The sequence below is a fragment of the Ochotona princeps genome, chromosome 11, assembly GCF_030435755.1.
Source record: "Ochotona princeps isolate mOchPri1 chromosome 11, mOchPri1.hap1, whole genome shotgun sequence".
Lineage (NCBI taxonomy): Eukaryota > Metazoa > Chordata > Mammalia > Lagomorpha > Ochotonidae > Ochotona > Ochotona princeps.
Window position 1 is genome coordinate 49,483,359 of NC_080842.1, and position 18,840 is coordinate 49,502,198.

The 18,840-nt window shown below is 43.5% G+C and overlaps 1 protein-coding gene across 2 annotated transcripts in view; it reads left to right on the forward strand.

The window, feature by feature from the left end:
* UGDH (UDP-glucose 6-dehydrogenase) overlaps positions 1 to 17,832 on the forward strand; it is a 30,221-nt gene extending 12,389 nt beyond the window's left edge. The window contains exons 3-12 of one of the 2 annotated variants that reach the window (XM_004579149.3): positions 4,031 to 4,132; positions 8,434 to 8,634; positions 8,738 to 8,935; positions 9,308 to 9,455; positions 11,922 to 12,016; positions 13,896 to 14,026; positions 14,647 to 14,780; positions 15,153 to 15,244; positions 15,345 to 15,455; positions 17,224 to 17,831. In XM_004579149.3, the coding sequence (XP_004579206.1) occupies positions 4,031 to 4,132; positions 8,434 to 8,634; positions 8,738 to 8,935; positions 9,308 to 9,455; positions 11,922 to 12,016; positions 13,896 to 14,026; positions 14,647 to 14,780; positions 15,153 to 15,244; positions 15,345 to 15,455; positions 17,224 to 17,334 (1,323 nt within the window). In that variant the 3' untranslated portion in view covers positions 17,335 to 17,831. Of the gene's footprint in view, positions 1 to 4,030; positions 4,133 to 8,433; positions 8,635 to 8,737; positions 8,936 to 9,307; positions 9,456 to 11,921; positions 12,017 to 13,895; positions 14,027 to 14,646; positions 14,781 to 15,152; positions 15,245 to 15,344; positions 15,456 to 17,223 lie in introns of both variants that reach the window. The other variant, XM_058670186.1, reaches the window with a different exon arrangement.
* Positions 17,833 to 18,840: the final 1,008 nt, after the last annotated feature.

Sequence of the window (18,840 nt, forward strand, 5' to 3'; positions counted from 1 at the left end):
ACTCACGGGAATTCTTGTCTCCTGGCTTCTGCCTGACCCAGGCCCAGGTGCCGTGGGCATTTGGAGAGTAAACTGGTGAATGGAACATCTCTCTCTCTCTCTCTCTCTCTCCTGTTTTTTCCTCTCTCTCTTTATCACTTTGCATTTCAAATAAATAAATATTTTAAAAAATAAATAAAACTGGGCTCGGCAGCGTGGCCTAGTGGCTAAGGTCCTCGCCTTGATCCCATATGGCCGCTGGTTCTAATCCCGGCAGCTCCACTTCCTCTCTGTCTCTCCTCCTCTCAGTATATCTGACTTTGTAATAAAAATAAAATAAATCTTAAAAAAAGCATATTAGGTTTAAAAAATAAATAAATAAATAAAACTCAAGCACATAAATAGAACACGCATTTGACCTGGTGTTTCGCACTGGAATACCTGGACTGGATTCCTGACTGTGAGCCAGCAGACAGGGCCTCTGTCTGTGGCTTGCTTTCTTTTCCAGTCAACTTTTCTGTGTTTTTCTGTGCCTCTAAAAACAAACAGAACAGTAGCTACTTAAAAAGATAGTTTGTCTCTCCTTCTAGTAAAATGGGAGATAATTGTACTGCAATACAGAATTTCAGTTACTTCACTGCCGTATAAATTCTAAATATATATTACAATAATTAAATAAGAGACTGAGTAAGTGATAGAATCTGTTTTATTTATTACTTCTGTGTCCATTTTGGAGTTCTGCACATATCCCATTGCTTTTAATGGAATTATATACATATCCATTTTGATGTGTTATACATACTTAATCTTAGCATTGCTTTGATTAAATGTAAGACTGAATGAAATCTTCCTTTCAGAATCTGTAACTTTTTCTATCATTTTTCCAGAACTAGTAAAAAAAAAGCCAAGAAAATCTGATACCATATTTATGGTAGTAAAGGTTGATATATTTTTGCTGGTCCTAGTGTATATTTTAATCAGACTGATAGAAATCTCAGTTTTATACTTCCCTCAACTGCTTATGTTGAAAACCTCAAAACCATGAAGAGAAATGTGTTCCCCCCCCCCCCAAGATATAATTCTAGATGAAAAACCCCAAACTAGCTCTCACTCTGCTACGTAGATTGTTTTCTAGGTGTGGGCCTTCGGTTTAGTGTTAAGACGTCCATGTCCTGCTGGGAGGGTCTCGGTTTGAGTCTCAGCCCCACACTGATTGTGATCTCCTGCCTAAAGTACATTCTCTAGCCGCATTTTGAAGTGAACTAGCTATTGAAGTTCTCCCTTCCTCTCTCTGCCTATATACCTCTCAAGTCAATCACTCAATATTTTTTTGAAGATTTATCATTATTATTTTTGGAAGAAAGTTAGAGGCAGACACACTCACACACGCATACACAGAGTCTCTTCCATTCACTGGACCATTCCTCAAATGGCTGCAATGCAGTGCCAGGCCAAAGCCAGAAACCTGGAGCTTTTTCTGGGTCTCCCAGTTTGGGTTTTTTTGGAACCCAAGTGCTTGGGCCGTCCTCTGCTGCTTTCACAGGCACATTAGCAGGAAGCTAGATCAAAAATGGAGCAGCTGAACCTCAAAGCAGTTCCCATATGAGAAGTTGGTGTTGCAGGAGGTGGCTTAACCAACTGCCACAATGCCATCTCCAATCATTAATTTTTAAAAAGATAATTCTTGAAACATTCATATTTACAAATTGTTGGAAGCTTCTTCCTCAAAAAGAGGTTTAAGTGATTTGGCTGGTTTTTCTTTTTCTTCTATTATTATCAATAGAACAACAGAGGTAATCGTTCAATGAATCTTTATGTGCCTGTTTCTGCAGCTCAACATGACAAGTGCCGCTTCCCAACTGATACCATCCTGATTGCTTATAACTGTATCCACAAAGCTTTGTTTATGTATCCCTAAAAGGCAACTCTTTTTAAAATATATAAACATGTCAACATATTACTACTAAGAAACTATTAAAAAGAATCTGTTGGTTCAAGAATTATTCTTTTTTTAAAAAAAAAGATTTTTTTATTTTCATTACAAAGTCAGATATAATACAGAGAGGAGGAGAGACAGAGAGGAAGATCTTCCATCCAATGATTCACTCCCCATGATGATGATTCACAACAGCTGGTGCTGAGCCGATCAGGAGCCTGGAACCTCCTCCAGGTCTCCCACATGGGTGCAGGGTCCCAAGGCTTTGGGCCGTCCTCGACTGCTTTCCCAGGCCACAAGCAGGGAGCTGGATGGGAAGTAGAGCTGCCGGGATTAGAACCAGTGCCCATATGGGATCCCAGCGTGTTCAAGGTGAGGACTTTAGCCACTAGGCCACAGTGCCGGGCCCAAGAATCAGATATTCTTTGAGGCTGGTATCTTGGTGCAGTAGATGAAGCTGCTGCTAGGGCTGCCAGCATCCTACGTCAGAGCACCACTTCAAGTCCTGATTGCTCTGCTTCCGATCCAGCTCCCTGCTGATGCACCTGGGAAGAGCAGAAGATGGCCCAAGGGCTTGGGGTTCTGTACCCACCTGGAACACCCAGCATAAACTCCTGACCCCTGACGGTTGCACCTGTTTGAAGAGTGGAGCAGGATAGAACAACTCCCTCTTTCTAGCTCTCCCTCTCTGTCACTCTTTCAAAAACATTAAAAATAAGAAAGAATTATAAACATTTTTACCTCTAGAGCTATTTTGAATTAGATTCCAAAAAGATCTATACATCACAATAAATTTATATTACTTTTAAAGCAATTTTTAAAATTTATTTTATTTGGTTTGAAAGGCAGAGTAATGAGAGGGAGAGACAGAGAGATCCTCTCATCTGCTGGTTCACTCACCAAACGACCACAACTGCTGGGGCTGGGTATGGCCAAAGCCAGGCGACAGGTCTTTCATGTGGGTGTGGGGGCTAACACTTGCTCTGTCCTCTGCTGCTCTTCCCAGGCTATTAACAAGGAGCTGGATTGAAAGTGGAACAGGCAGGACTTCACTGGTACCTGTCCATATGAGGTGCTGGTTTTGCAGGCAATGGCTTTACCCTCTAAGTCACAATGCTAGGTTTGACAATTTTATATATATATATATATATATATATATATATATATATATATATATATATAAATATATAGACATAAATATATTTGAAAGTTAGAGTTGCAGAAAGGGAGAGACAAAGGACTGGGCCCGGCCAAAGCTAGGAGCCAGGAGCTTAATCCAGGTCTTCCACGTGCATGACAGGGGCCCAAGTGCTTTAACCATCTTTCACTGTGTTGCCAGGCTGTTAGTAGGGAGTTGTAGCAGAGCTGGAGCAGCCTGGACAAGAGCTGGCACCCATGTGGAAAACCAGTGGCAGCTTTACCCATTGTAATCTTCTTTTTCCCTCCCCCATTTCCCCTCTTCAGTTTATTGTTTGGTTAAACCAGTTTGTCCTCTAGAAATTTTCAGCCTGGAGTTTTCTGGTTACATCCCCTTGAGGTTGTAATAGTTGTTAATTGGCATTGCACCCTTCATTAATTAATGTTTACATAAATGTATCCCCAGTTAAATTGTGTTAGAAAAAAAAGAGAAAACAAGGGAAAAAAATTGTGTGAGAAGAAGCAATCCAACATTTTCAGTAAGCATTTCTTACGGTATTTATGTATGTTTGAAATAAATACTGACTTTCACAACCTGTTAAATGTCTGGCTTACTGGGAGTAGGAAAAAAAAAAACCTGTGTTCATAATGACAGTGCACAATCATGTTCGCTCAAAGTCACAGAAGGATTTGAATTTTCTGAAGATGGGGTTGATGCTTGCGTTAATGGTTAACTCTTATGAAACAGGCCATGGCAAACAATGACAGAGCAGTAGGTGAGCTGCTGCTGTGGTTGTGCAAGCTCGGATCTGCTCCAGTCAGTCATGTTATATAACGTGCACCGAGCAGGCATGAGCCTGGCTTTCCCACAAACCTGAACCTTTAAATCACAACATACCCTTCTCCTTTTACAAATATTATGCTGGACTTTATCTCATGTGACCAATAAGCTGTCTCTCCAACTCTTTCTCTTTCTAGCCAGGACTGAAAGAAGTGGTAGAATCTTGTCGAGGAAAAAATCTCTTTTTTTCTACCAACATTGATGAAGCCATCCAAGAAGCTGATCTTGTGTTTATCTCAGTGAGTATTTTCTTTTGCTGGGTAAATTTGAATGGATTCTCATCTATGCAAAAGTGTATGTCAATCACAAGTCTGTCAGCATCAACCCACAGCATGCTTTGTGAAGAGCTGTCCACGTGAGATTTAAAAAATTTTTATTTATTTAAGAGGCTGAGAGAGAGAAAGAGTGTGTGTGTGTGAAAGAGAGTATAAGAAAGAGAGAGAGAGATCTCTCAACTAAAGATGTCTGGTTTATTCCTCAAATGCCTGGAACATCAGGGACTGAGCCAAACCAGAATCGGGAGCTAAGAACTCAACTCAGGTCTCCTATGTGGGTAGCAGAAACTCACCTACATAAGCCATCACTTGCCATGGTGTGCCATGATGTGTATTCGCAGAAAGCCAGAAGCAGGAGCAGAGCCGAGACTTGAACCCAGGAACTCTGACGCAGGATGAGGGCATCTCAGCCAGTGTCTGAACCAACAGGCCAAATGCCCAACACCACAGTTGAATTTTGGTTGTCACTTTGTCCAGCAAATTCATCAAATCCTGTAATCAAACATACCATTTCAAGTCAGTGGCCAAGTTAACTCAGAAAGTTCTAAGTTGAGACATAAATCTACGCCATGCTGACAATATGTGAGCAAATGTGATGATAGTGTATATATATATATACACACACACATATATATATATATTTCACATACATTTCATCGTTTCTTGTTTCTGCTGGTAAGCAGAAATGAGATAAAAAGAATCAATTTGCAGATTGGGGCTAGCGCCATGGTGTATCAGGCTAATTCTCTCATCCCTTATGAGTGCTTGTTTGAGTCCTAGCTGCTCCTCTTCCATCCAGCTCCCTGCAAATGTGCCTTAGAAGTCACCTGCACCTGCTTGGGAGAACCAGCAGAAGCTCTGGGTACCTGGTTCCTGGCCCCTGGCTTTAGGCATATACGGCTCTGGCTGTTGAGGCCATTAGGGGAGTGGACCTGCAGACTGAAGCTCTTTTTGTCTCTCCTTCTCTCTGTAATTCTGCGTTTCAAATAAAAATTTAGAAAGTTTTTTTTTTCAACTCTGTAAACATCTTTTTGCCTAAATGAATTATGTTCCAAAAGTCATTTGAAATTATTTGCAACCTGGAGTATTGCTTAGATTATCTTGCTAATACAGACAGCTTCAACTCATAATATGGCTGAGCTGTGCTTTTATATTTGAAAACAACAATAACAGCAACAGAGCCAACACTTGGAATTAAACTCCAGTGTTGCAGTATTTGAACTAAAACAACTTGTGGCCATATAGTAACCATTCAGTCGTTTTGGAGATAGTGGTTTAGCTGTCACCATCTGGTAGCTAAACTTGGGTGTTTTACAACGCAAGACGTTTCATGCCTTAGGAACAAAGCTGGGAAGTCAGTGGTGTGGAGCTGGCATGAAAGACACACCATGGGTCCACAGAGGTGGATGCTGTTGAGTTTATAATGTGAATGATTATACATTGTTGAGTAGGAGGATGCTTTGTGAGTGGTGAGCAGAGCAGTGCCGCGAGGACAGCATTGTGAACTGTGAAGAGTGGTCAGGAAGTGAGTGCTGGAACAGTGTTTGGAAGTTAGCCTGTGTGTTAGGCCGCCTCAGTCACTTCAGAGAAACTGATGTAGTGTCTGTAACTCGCCTACTCATCCTCTAAACTTGCAGAAAGTTAGGGTAGGGCATAGAAGAATGAGGCAATATTTTGAATAGCTAAGATACTTGAGAAAATCTGAAAGTTTTAACATAACCAATTTGTAGATGACCACAGTGTATGGTGGGAATCATGTACTTGTCTGTAGAAAGAGCACAGTGTAAATAGGGAACTCTCTGTAAAAAAAAAACAAAAAGACATTTAACAATTGTTCTCAGGCAGTAGAGTTTTATGTGAAGGTCAGAAACAGCTGATTTTATACGTGCCTTTCTGCTGAGCCAGACTGAAGTACGCTGAATCTTTCCAAGCCTTCTTTTTTTTGAGTGCCTTTCAGGTTTATTGCTGTGTAACTCAACTTCTCCTCATATAAAATACCAAATTTATACCAAAAAATGAAGACAGTGATAGAATGACTACCATTTTACCTCTTTTCATGGTGGCTCCAACACAAAACCTAACTTGAATTTACAGGTTTGGAAAAAAGAAAGAATAATCCAGGGTAGGTCTTACTTCTCCCTACCCTGGATTATTTTAAAGCCAGTCGCAGGCAGGAATTGCGTAGTAGGAGTTGGCGGTCAGTTGCCTTCAAGCTCCTCTGCCAGTGACAGCTGTCTGTCCCTGTCCTCTCCAGCTGTCTCAACATGGTCCACTCCCTCCATCTGCCCTCTGTGGCCCAGCCCACCCCAGCTTCATCTGAGTCTTGTGCCAAGTCACTCCTTGCATATAAACAACTTTTTTTGTTTTTATATCTCAACACAGTCTTCTGGTTTTAATTTGCTTTGGCTTGGTCCCTTTATGTAGCTTCCCATGAAGTCATCAAGAAGAGGGAATTGGAGCTAAGCACTGTTGGATCAAAAATAATTGCTATTCCTCTGGAAGTTGAGATTTTTCAGAGCCTTTAATTTTTGTCAAAGTTTTACAACACCTGTGTTAGTTTTTTTTTTTTTAAGATTTATTTATTTTATTACAAAGTCAGATATACAGAGAGGAGGAGAGACAGAGAGAAAGATCTTCCTTCCGATGATTCACTCCCCAAGTGAGCCGCAACGGGCCGATGCGCACTGATCCAAAGCTGGGAACCAGGAACTCTTCCGGGTCTCCCACACGGGTGTAGGGTCCCAATGCATTGGGCCGTCCTCTCCTGCTTTCCCAGGCCACAAGTAGGGAGCTGGATGGGAAGTGGAGCTGTCGGGATTAGAACCGGCGCCCATATGGGATACCAGGGCGTTCAAGGCGAGGACTTTAGCCACTAGGCCACGCCGCCAGGCCCCCCTGTGTTAGTTTTTAGAGAATTTTTTTCCTCACTTTCCAATGAGGTCACTGAGGCAGCCATTTTCCAGAGGCTACCTTCTGCAGCCAATCCAATGCTGAATGTTTAGACCTTGGCTCAGAATGTAATTTTTTTTCTATTTGAGTGTATTTGTCTGTATGGTGTTCTGTATCCTGAAGTTGCCAGATCATGTCTGACTATAATGAGATAGTAAAACCAAAATAGCATTTATCAATTAATCTTTTTTTTTTTTTGAAAGATTTATAGAGAGGAGAAACAGAGAGAAAGATCTGGCCACTGGTTTACTCCCCAACTGGCCACAACAGCCAGAGATGAACTGATCCAAAGCTAGGAGCCCAGAGCTTCTTCCGGGTCTTCCATGTAGGTGCAGGGATCTGAGGCTTTGGGTTGACCTCGACTGCTTTCCCAGGCCACAAGCAGGGAGCTGGATGGGAGGTGGAGCAGTCAGGACACGAACCAGTGCCTGTATGGGATCGTGGTTCATGCAAGGCAAGGACCCTAGCACTAGGTACTGCACTGGGCCCTTACCAATGACTCTATAAAGATTTTTGCAAGATGATGACACCAGTGCTATTTTAAAAAAGTGAGAAAACAGTATAAAATTGATTTTTATAAAACACAGTAGTATTGACTGGCGTGGTGACATATCAGGTTAGTCCTCTGCCTGCAGCAATGGCATCCACTAGGGGTTTGTGACCTGATTGCTCTGCTTCTGATCCAGTTCCCTGTTTATGGCCTGGGAAGGCAGGGGAGAAGGGCCCAAGTCCTTGGGCCCCTGAAGGCGTGTGGAAGACCCAAAAGAAGCTCCTGGCTCCTGGTTCCAGATTAGCTCTGCTCCGGCCACTGCAGCCATTTGGAGAGTGATTGGGGAGACATTGGGGAGCGGATGGAAGATCTCTTTCTTCTCTCCCTCTCTGTCTTTCCTTTTCAGTGTAAATCTGCCTTCCAAATAAAAATAAACAAATCCTAAGTGAAAGAAAAGAACACAACAGCATATTTACAGTAATGAAAGGGAAGAAGAAAAACACTTTCAAACTGTGAATTCCTCTCTATTGAAAATACATCTGTATCTCCAGGGATTACCTTGGAACCTATCTACCGTGATGTCTGGCACATATGGAGCAGGTTCACACAAAAGTTTTTATGAGGAGTTCCTCAGAAGCTTCAGGTTATTTCTTCTGGTGGTTATACCTGGAACATATATTATTTCCGTGGAACTAAGCAACTGAGTTAAGTCAGAGCCACTGATGGGTGGTCAGCTTCTCAGTGGCCTGGCTGGTGGATCGTCCACAATGTGGTTTTCTGTCACTGAGTGTCTCCTAGCTGTTCTTTGTCTCCCATACTCTCACAGGTTAACACACCAACAAAAACTTACGGGATGGGGAAAGGCCGGGCGGCGGATCTGAAGTACATCGAAGCTTGTGCCAGGCGCATTGTGCAGAACTCCAACGGGTACAAAATCGTGACTGAGAAAAGCACGGTCCCCGTGCGGGCAGCGGAAAGCATTCGGCGCATTTTTGACGCCAACACAAAACCCAACTTGAATTTGCAGGTATGAAACATCAGGAGTCCTTTAGTCTTGTTCTAATGGTATGAGTGCAATTCAACTGTACGCTGATCGCAGCTTAACACCGTCCTTTGCCCGGGGATTCTAGGTGCTGTCCAACCCCGAGTTTTTGGCAGAGGGAACAGCCATCAAGGACCTGAAGAACCCAGATCGAGTGCTGATTGGAGGGGATGAAACTCCGGAGGGCCAGAGGGCTGTGCGGGCGCTGTGTGCTGTTTATGAGCACTGGGTCCCCAAGGAGAGGATCCTCACCACCAACACTTGGTCCTCAGAACTTTCCAAACTGGTGGGTACACAGCCTGGCATGCAGCTGTCCTTGAACCTAAAAGCCAAGGGTTTATTGCTCTAAAACATGATCAGCTACTCAGCTACTTGCTTAGTGTTAAGGAAAGAGTATGCTTTTTATTTTCCAACATTACATTCTTACACATTCAACTTACAACTTTTACAAGGAGGGGATCGAATGTCAAGGTATGAAATGTTATGCAGAATTCTAAAGTTAACCAAATGCCAGAAAACATAGAGGGCACGTTACAATCACGATTTTTTTAAAACTCTTTTCTACCTTTCTCAGTCATTAGCATCAGTTCAGTGAAAGATAATACTGCCAGGTAGTGCTGCTCTGTGTAACTCTCTCCATGCCTCCTTCTCTTTGAAGACAGCAAATGCTTTCCTCGCCCAGAGAATCAGCAGCATCAACTCCATCAGTGCCCTGTGTGAAGCTACAGGTGCGGACGTAGAAGAGGTGGCGACCGCCATTGGCATGGACCAGAGAATTGGAAATAAATTCCTGAAGGCCAGCGTCGGTCAGTTGAAATTTTTCTCTACATAAAATGGGTTCATTTAGCTGTGTCCTAATTTAAAAAGAATTTTTTTTAACATCATATTCTTAAAACCAAAGACTTTATTATACATGTGGACTTGGACCTACAAAGGACTTTGTAATTAAGGCAGTAATTGCTTAATACTGTTAAATAATTACTAGCTAGGGCCCGGCGGCATGGCCTAGCAGTTAAAGTTCTCGCCTTGAACGCGCCGGGATCCCATATGGGCGCCGGTTCTAATCCCGGCAGCTCCACTTCCCATCCAGCTCCCTACTTGTGGCCTGGGAAAGTAGTCGAGGACGGCCCAATGCTTTGGGACCCTGCACCGGCATGGGAGACCCAGAAGAGGTTCCTGGTTCCCGGCTTCGGATCGGCTAACTTGGGGAGTGAATCATCGGAAGGAAGATCTTCCTCTCTGTCTCTCCTCCTCTCTGTATATCTGACTTTATAATAAAAAATAAATCTTTAAAAAAATAATAATAATAATTACTAACTAATGGGCCAGCATTGTGTTATAGCAAGTTAAACTACCCCTTTCGACACATCCCCTACCAGAGCCTGGGTTCAGGCTTTGCTGTTCCAGTTCTGATCTAGCTCCCTGATAATGTGCCTGGGAACACAGTAGAAGGTGGCCCAAGTCCATGGGCCCCTGCCACCCTGTGGGAGGTCTGCCTCTACCCTGGCCAGTGCTAGCTCTTATGGCTGCCTGGGGAGTGAACCAGTAGATGGAGGATCCCTCTCTCTCTCTGTCAAACATATATGCTTGCTTGCATACATAACATACACAGATAGGTCTGAAAAGACAAACCAGCATGAGCAGAAGTAGGCCAGAGCCTGTCCTGGTGCCTCCCTGAGGGGCAGGGCTTCAGTGCTCAGGGGTTCTGGTTACTTTCCAGAGCAAAAATCCCCACATATGAGGAACACTGACAGACTAGTCTTTCACAGATCAGGCCCTGGGTAGACATCCAAGTATTTCTGGGCCTGTATTTCTTTCCTATTATGGTTTCCCTGGCCTCCCCTTTTGACCTCATTCTTCTAGTTATCATTTAATGAAACTGAAGGCTTATTTTGTGCCAGGTTCTAGTTCAGCACTTTGTAGTAATATATCTTATTTAACCCTTTTAACCTGATGATAAGGTGCTGTTTTGACTTGTTATTCCTTTTTAGCGAAGATTCAGGCCCCAGGGAGATTTCTTTGGAACTTTTTCAGGGTTTCTGATTCCAAAGGCCACACCATACCTCCCTGCCCACTGTGTGGCACTAGAATCAGGGCTCCAGAATTGTTTCGGTTTTGGGGAGTAAGATTTTTGGTTAACTGAGCATATATTGTCCATGGCTGCTTCTAGCTACGAGGCAGAGTCAAATAGTTAAATAGTTACCATAGAGACTGTCCACAGAAGATGAAATATTTATGCTCTGGCACTTTACTGTGAAAGTTTGATGACCCTAAGAGATGTGAGCAGTCACACAGATAAAATGTTTTACAGAAGGGCATCGTGGAGTAGTGGGTAAAGCCACCACTTGAATTGCCGGTGCCCCAACCAGACCCACTGGTTGGTCTCCGGCTGCTCCAGCTCCCTGCTAATGGTCTGGGAAGGCAGCAGAAGATGGTCCAAGTACTTGAACTCTTACCACCCACATGGAAGACCTGGACAAACTCCTGACTCTTGGCTTGAGGCTGGCCAGTGCTAGCTCTTGTGGCTCTTGGGGAATGAACTCGCAGATTCTCTCTGTCTCTCTGACTTTCAAAATAAGTGAATCTTTAAAAAAAAAAGTCTTGGGCCTGGTGCAATGGCTTAGTGACTAAATTCTCCACCTCCAAGTGCCAGCATCCTACATGGGCACTGCTGTGTGTCCCAGCTGCTCCCCTTCCCATCCAGCTCCCTGCTTGTGGCCTGGGAAAGCAGTAGAGGATGGCCCAATGCATTGGGACCCTGCTCCCTGCATGGGAGACCTGGAAGAAGCTCCTGGCTCCTGATCGGCTCACCTCCAGCTGTTCTGGCCATTGGGCAGTGAACCAGTGGATGGAAGATCTTTCTGTGTCTCCTTCTCTCCGTAAATCTGATCTGCTTTTCGTAAAAAAAAAAAAAAGAGGAAGAAGAAAAATGTTTAAAATAACGTCTTAAAAAATGATACCTTGTATCCCTGGTCTCCTTTCTGAATGCAGACCCCAAGATATGTATCTTCTTAATCAGTGAATATATTGAACAGACTGAAAAAAAAAAGTCAGATGGAGTTGTAATGAAACTTGCTAGAAAATTACTTAGAGTTGATGAGTTGCCTGTAATTTTCATACAGCTTATCAACTCACTTTTTCAAGCACCTGAATTTTATTTAAAATCTTAGTACAAACTCTGATTCAGTATAAAAGAATTTGCCTATCACGTGATTTAGTGCTCTGGTTTTTGTGTGGGAATTTCAGCTTGTTTTTTCTCTTTCTTTCCTCAGGTTTTGGTGGGAGCTGCTTCCAGAAAGATGTTCTGAACTTGGTCTATCTCTGTGAGGCACTGAATTTGCCGGAAGTGGCTCGTTACTGGCAGCAGGTATTAATCTTTCCAGTCAGTAATGATGTCTGTTGAGTTTCTAGGTAGACATGTCAGCCTGATCTGCAACATGCTTTTGATGTACTTATAACAGGAATATATTTATGCCAGGAACTCAAACATTATATTCAATTTGCTTGTTTTGGATTTATTTTTGCAAGGTTCCTATGTGGGTTTTTTAATTTATTTTATTTTTATTGGAAAGTCAGATATACAGAGAGGAGGAGAGACAGAGAGGAAGATCTTCAATCTGTTGATTCACTCCCCAAGCGGCTACAATGGCTGGAGCTGAGCCAATCCAAAGCCAGGAGCCAGGAGCCTCTTCTGTGTCTTCCATGCGGGTGCAGATTCCCAGAGCTTTGGGCCGTCCTCAACGTCTTTCCCAGGCCACAAGCAGAGAGCTGGATGGGAAGTGGAGCTGTCGGGGTTAGAACCAGTGCCCATAGGAGATCTCAGTGCATGCAAGGCGAGGACTTTAACTGCTAGGCTACCACATCAGGCCCCAAGGCTCCTATGTTTTTAATTAGCTTTTTTTCCCCTGATAATAAATTTCCAGAAAAGTTTCTGATATTCCAGTATTTTTTTTATATTGTAACTAAATTTGCTCCCAGACAACCTGTTATCCTTAATTACATTTCTTCTCTATTTTCTTTTTTTTTTTAAAGATTTATTTTATTTTTATTACAAAGTCAGATATACTGAGAGGAGGAGAGATAGAGAGGAAGTGGAGCTGCTGGGATTAGAACCAGCAGCCATATGGGATCAAGGCGAGGACCTTAGCCACTAGGCCACACTGCCGAGCCCTTCTTCTCTATTTTCAAAGGCATAAACTCAAAATAAAGGAAGAGGCTGTATTATAATACTTAGTGATGGTTTGTATCTTTTAACATCATGTCCTTTCAAATAGCCACAAGGGTAAAATTAGAAATGAGCTCTTGGGAGCCCAGCGCAATGGCTCAATTGGCTAATTCTCCTCTTCTGAGCACCAGGATCCCATATGGGTGCCGGTTCATCCCAGCTGCTCCACTTCCCATCCAACTCCCTGCTTATAGCCTGGGAAGGCAGTCGAGGATGGGACCCTGCACCCACGTGGGAGACCTGGAAGAAGCTCCTGGTTCCTAGCTTCAGATTGGCTCAGCTCCGGCTGTTGCAGCCACTTGAGTGAACCAGCAATTGGAAGATCATTCTCTCTGGAAATCTGCTTTTCTAATAAAAATAAATAAATCTAAGAAAAATAAAAGAAACAAATGAGGTCTTCGGCCAGTGGCATGGCATGGTAGGTTAAGCCTCCGCCTGTAAAACTGACATTCCATGTGGGCAATGGTCTGTGTCCCAGCTGCTCCACGTCCAAATAAAAAATATTTAAAAAGACATAGAAAGAAAGAAATGTCTTCTGGGGAAGAGAAACATTTCGTTTTCACGCTGTTCCTTCCCATTTCCTACTCAAACACATTTGGGGAAATGTGGGTTGTGGGTGGACGTTAGCTTACGAGAGTACTGTGGGGTCTGATTGCTTTACAAGGTTTAGCAAAGTCGCCCACGGAGAGTGTTGGTCTCTGCATGTTTATTAACCAAGGCTGGCCTTACAGCCAGGCCAGGGGTGTTCTCAGAGTTCAGAGTCGGCTGTGCTCTCCGTCTTTGCATCTCTCCTAGCCTGCTGCTTAGAAGATCAGGAAGGCTTTAAAGAAAGGGTGTGTGTGTGTGTGTATACCCTTTTCTTTCTAAGTCTAGATACCTAGGTGTTTTGTTAAACTCGGCCTCTTTTCAATATGTTGACCTGTATTCATAAAATAACACTCACTATAAAACTTGGAACAATGTGTGTCCCAGGCTGCACCTATTGGAACTGATCCTTGTGCAATTGTCCATGGGATTTCAGGTCATCGACATGAATGACTACCAGAGAAGGAGGTTTGCGTCCCGGATCATAGACAGTCTGTTCAATACAGTCACAGATAAGAAGATAGCCATTTTGGGATTTGCATTCAAAAAGGACACCGGGGATACGAGGTAACACTTCTTCAGAACATTTCAAGCCTTTCTAGGGTGTGTTAATTCATCATCTTACCCTGATGTGCTTGACTGGAGGGTGTGTGTGCCAGGGGTGGGGGAAGACCCGTGCATGCTGGAGCAGGCATTTGGCTGAAGCACAGGTGTTTGGCTTGGTGTTGAAGATGCGGTTTGGGAGCCACGTCCCTTCTGGGAACCCCTGGGTGTGAGTCCTGATGCTGCTTCCAGTTTTAGTTTCCTGCTGAAGAAACACTGCGAGGCAGCAGGTGATCAGCAGTTAGGTCCCTGCCACCCCGGGAGCCCAGGATCGAGTCCGTGGCTCTCTGTGTTGGCCTGGCCTAGCCGGAGCTGCTGAGAGCAGCTGGGGAGAACCAGCAGATGGTAAATGCCTGCCTGCCTCTCTCTACCTCTCAAATAAGAGATGTGTCTGTGTATATATCTATGCACATATATGTATATATTTACACATATAGTATTAGGGATATATACATAAAGTATAAAAATAATCTTAACTCCTTACTGTTCAGCAGTGTAAGTAAAATCTTACCTATCATTAAAAATACCTGGTATTACAATATATTGTCATGTAAAGCTAAACATTACTTTTTTCTTGGTTTCAGAGAATCCTCCAGTATATATATTAGCAAATATTTAATGGATGAAGGTGCGCACCTCCATATATATGATCCTAAAGTGCCCAGGGAACAAATAGTCGTGGATCTTTCTCATCCAGGTGTCTCTGAGGATGACCAAGGTAAATCTTTAAGTTTCCTGCCACATTCTGAGTGACAGACACTGAATTCCTCTGTCCCGATGCCGTCATGGGGTTCCCTGTTCTCAACCTCATTTCTCTAAAATCAAAGTCTTAGGTATTCTGTGTCCTTAACTTTGATTTGATGTGATCAGTGACTTGGTCAGTCCTCAGATTTTTTCCCTCAACATACTCCACAAAACCTCAAGGAGAGAGCCCAGGAAGATGCCCTTGGGGCAAGGTTTGGGGAGTGAGCCAGACACCCCCATCCGTCCTTCCGCCAGCCGCTTGAGTCCTGCTGCAGCCCTAAAGTTAAAATGACTGCTTTCAAATGATCCCTCTTCTCACTTCTGGCTTCTGTTGTTGCTGCCATAGTTACCCGACTTGTGACCATTTCCAAGGACCCATATGATGCGTGTGACGGTGCCCATGCGGTTGTAATTTGCACTGAGTGGGACATGTTCAAGGTGAGGCAGCAGAAATGATATGCAGGAAAATTCTGGAAGTGTTTCCGTATCATTGTTTTCATGTGTGTATCCCAACGCTTCCTGCGGGATGTCTTTGCAGGAACTGGATTATGAGCGCATTCATAAGAAGATGCTGAAGCCCGCCTTCATCTTCGATGGACGGCGGGTCCTGGATGGGCTCCACGACGAACTGCAGGCCATTGGCTTCCAGGTAATCACTGTCCTGGACTGTTGGCTCATTGTTTTGTGAACTTTAGAATTTTCATGGTTTTCTCCCTTGGCAGCTCCATAACTGTGGGGCAACCGTCCCTGGGAAAGCTCTGTGGTATTTTTATGGCTGGTGCACCTTGTTCCTGAACATGTGATCTAGAGGTCATTCGTCCAGTATTGGTTTTCCCTCCGTGGTATCTAGGCCATTGGGCACCTTTCCTGCCGGAGCAGAAGGTGCCCTCTTCCCTCAAATCACAAATAGCAAGTCAGAAAAAACGCGAGTGTTTTGAAAATGTCGGGTGGAATATAGTTGTCATAGGTCATGGTGTCATTGTTGCTGATGCCCAAAGGTGAGGGATAGCGTGGGACTGTGGGGGTGACTGAGGCTCGCCCTGCCCTCCCCGCCTGGAGAGGAGCCACCCCCCACAGCTCGGGGTGGCCAGAGGAGAGGGCCTTGGCCGCCAGCACGTGTTCATCCCACTCCTTTGAAGGCTCAGCCCTGCCCGGGCTGTGACAGGCCTGAATGAGGAGCCAGGGAACCGCAGGGACTTCCAGCAGGACAGGCCCTCTTCCCTCCCCACACCAGTCAGCTGTGGGATGCTTGGAAAGCCGGTGGGGGCCTCTGCCCAGAACCTTCGTTTCTGTGAAATGAGGGTCCCCAGGGCATTCGGAAGGGGCTGTTTGTCTATTAGCTCAGAGCAGTGTGGGAGGCTGGGGAGGATACCGAAACACACCCGGAGATGGCCGGTGCTGAGCAGGACCACACGAGTGGAGCGGTAGTGGCTAGCTGCCCAAGCACCTGCCTGGCGCCAACTGGCCTAAAAGATCCCAGTTAGGCCTCCCCTGCTCTGCAGACCCCCGAGAGCTGCTGAAGGCCCTTGGGGTTCACGCTTCAGTGCCCACTGCTGCACTGTGAGAGTGTTCCTGCAGCAGGGGCCTGGCGGCATCCCTGTCTGTGGACACGCCCATCCAGGACCCTGGGGACTCTCCTGTCCCACCCCTTCCAAATCAGCAACAGTATGACTGGTTTTTCCAGTCACCACTTCAACTCAGGAATGTTGTTTTAAAAGGCTGTTTGTGAAACAGATACATTTTGTCCTGTTCTTGTCCCACTCATCTAACATAATTGTAAGCCACTTAGTGTTTTGAGATATGAGTCAGAATCAAATATTAATTTATTAATCCAAAAGTCATAGGAAAATTCAGTGTTGTATTTCTCTCTGCGTAGAGGAGAGTGAATCTTGCAACTGTGCAAGAAGTCGCGTCTTTGATGAGAGGATTGATGATTTTGAATAAAAGAGGTGTCTGGACAGCCGGAATTCTCACTTATTCCAGCTGATGTGTTTTATGATGAGCACTTCAGCTAGTTTAGTCTTTATCACAGCCCCTCGAGGTGGGTGGTCGTGACACCTCGTCCAAGTGGCCCTAGGCTTTCAGCGGGTGACGGATGTGGATCAGAATTCGGATCAGGAACATTCACACTGAAGCCCAGACCCATGCACACTGTGCTACTACAGTTTCTGCAAGTTTGAAATGAATATGAAAATACATGAGGGAGCCTGTGAATTAACTGGAACGCAGCGGATACAGGCCTGCAGCGTGAGGGCACTGGGTTGGGGAGCGGCAGGAGTGCGACTAGATTTGCGTGTACAGTGAACTCAAGATCTCTCATAGCATCCCAGTCAACTGAGCAACCCTCCATTTGTGTACTGTAATAATAGTTCTCTTTTCAAAACCTTCTGTTTTGTCTTGTTTTTCCTTCCCTTCAGATTGAAACAATTGGCAAGAAGGTGTCTTCAAAGAGAATTCCATATGCTCCTTCTGGTGAAATTCCAAAGTTCAGTCTTCAGGATCCACCTAATAAGAAACCTAAAGTGTAGACATGGCCCTTTGGAGTTTTGATTTTTTTTTTTTTTTTTTTTTTGGTACTTCAGGATAGCAAATATCTATCTGATATTCAATGGTAAATGAACCAAGTGTTTTTAAGGAAAATTATTTTTTTAATCATTAAATTTATATAAGCTGTATGGATATTAGAATATCTGGTAATAATGAATCTAGAATATTTTTTACATATTTTTGTAATGTTAGCTCAGATACTGGATTAGTGAAAAACAATCATGCTGGTTTTAATGACATCAATTTTGTAAAATGCAAATGATACTTTTTATTTTGCAAATCTACAGGCAGCACTTTAGTAACGTATTATAAAGGAAAAGGCGCTCTGGGTATTTTGAAACCAAGAAATTACTGTGACTTTACAATGTAGTATGGTCTGGTTAAAGTTCATTTTGTTCCCGTGAGATAATGTCACTGATTTAAGCTCCAAGATCATCACAGTTTGTCATTTACTATTCAATATGAAAGGTGTTCTCTAATTTGAAGATAAAATTAATAATAGTCTCTCTCTCTCTTTTTTTCCTGTTATCACTATATTTGTAGTCCAAGAACCAAAAACATGTTACCTAGATTTTGCATATTTTATTTCTATTTGTAGTTGTAATTTTCCTCTTTTCTTTAAATAAAAAAATCAGTATAGTCTCAGCTTAAAGTAGGTTTTATAAATTACATCTAACATCATACTAAAATCGGAAGTTTTGTGTTTCCGCCTGATTTTTGATGTCTGGTTGACTTCTAAGTTCATCTTTGCAGGACTGCTTGTGTGTGATCATTGCTGCAGTGTGTCCGAGGCCCGAGTGACACTGCGCTCTGCGGGGAGCGGACACACTGCTCAACAGCTTTACAAGTTCTGCTGTCCTGCAGGAAGAAAGAACTGGGATTAAAGTGAGGACAGAGGCATCTGTACAGTTAACATCTACATAAATAAAATATTCTGCACCAACAACCGTGTAGGTGTGGCTTTTGGTACCAGTAACTCGTGAGTCACGGCAGTGTGACAGTAGGTGGGGGAGGAATGACAGCACTTAGCAGAGAAAGGGGCGTCACAGCGCTCCTTCAGTGATGGAACAGAGGGAGGGCATTTTTGTTTTCAAGCTTAGTCACTTATTTGAAGGGAAGAGTGAGAGAGATCCTTGCATCCACTGGTATTTTTATTGCTATTATTTATTCAGAGTCTGTTGATAAAGATGTCAAGTTTCGTTTTAGAGGGATTTAAGGTTTTAAAATTCAGTAAGTTATTTAAATGTGCTCTGTGGTTCTCATGCAGAAAGGGCAAGAGTTGCTAAGATTGTACAAGAATAATTAGGGTTTAAGAAACATAATGGCAGATGATTCTTTTAATGATTAATACTAAACTTACTTAGGTTAGTTTTTCTTAGACTAATGACCAAGCCTATATGAGGGTAAAAATGTATAGTCAACTGCTTAGGGAAAACTAAGGCAATGAATGTTACTACCCTGCATTTTTTTTTTTAAGATTTATTTAT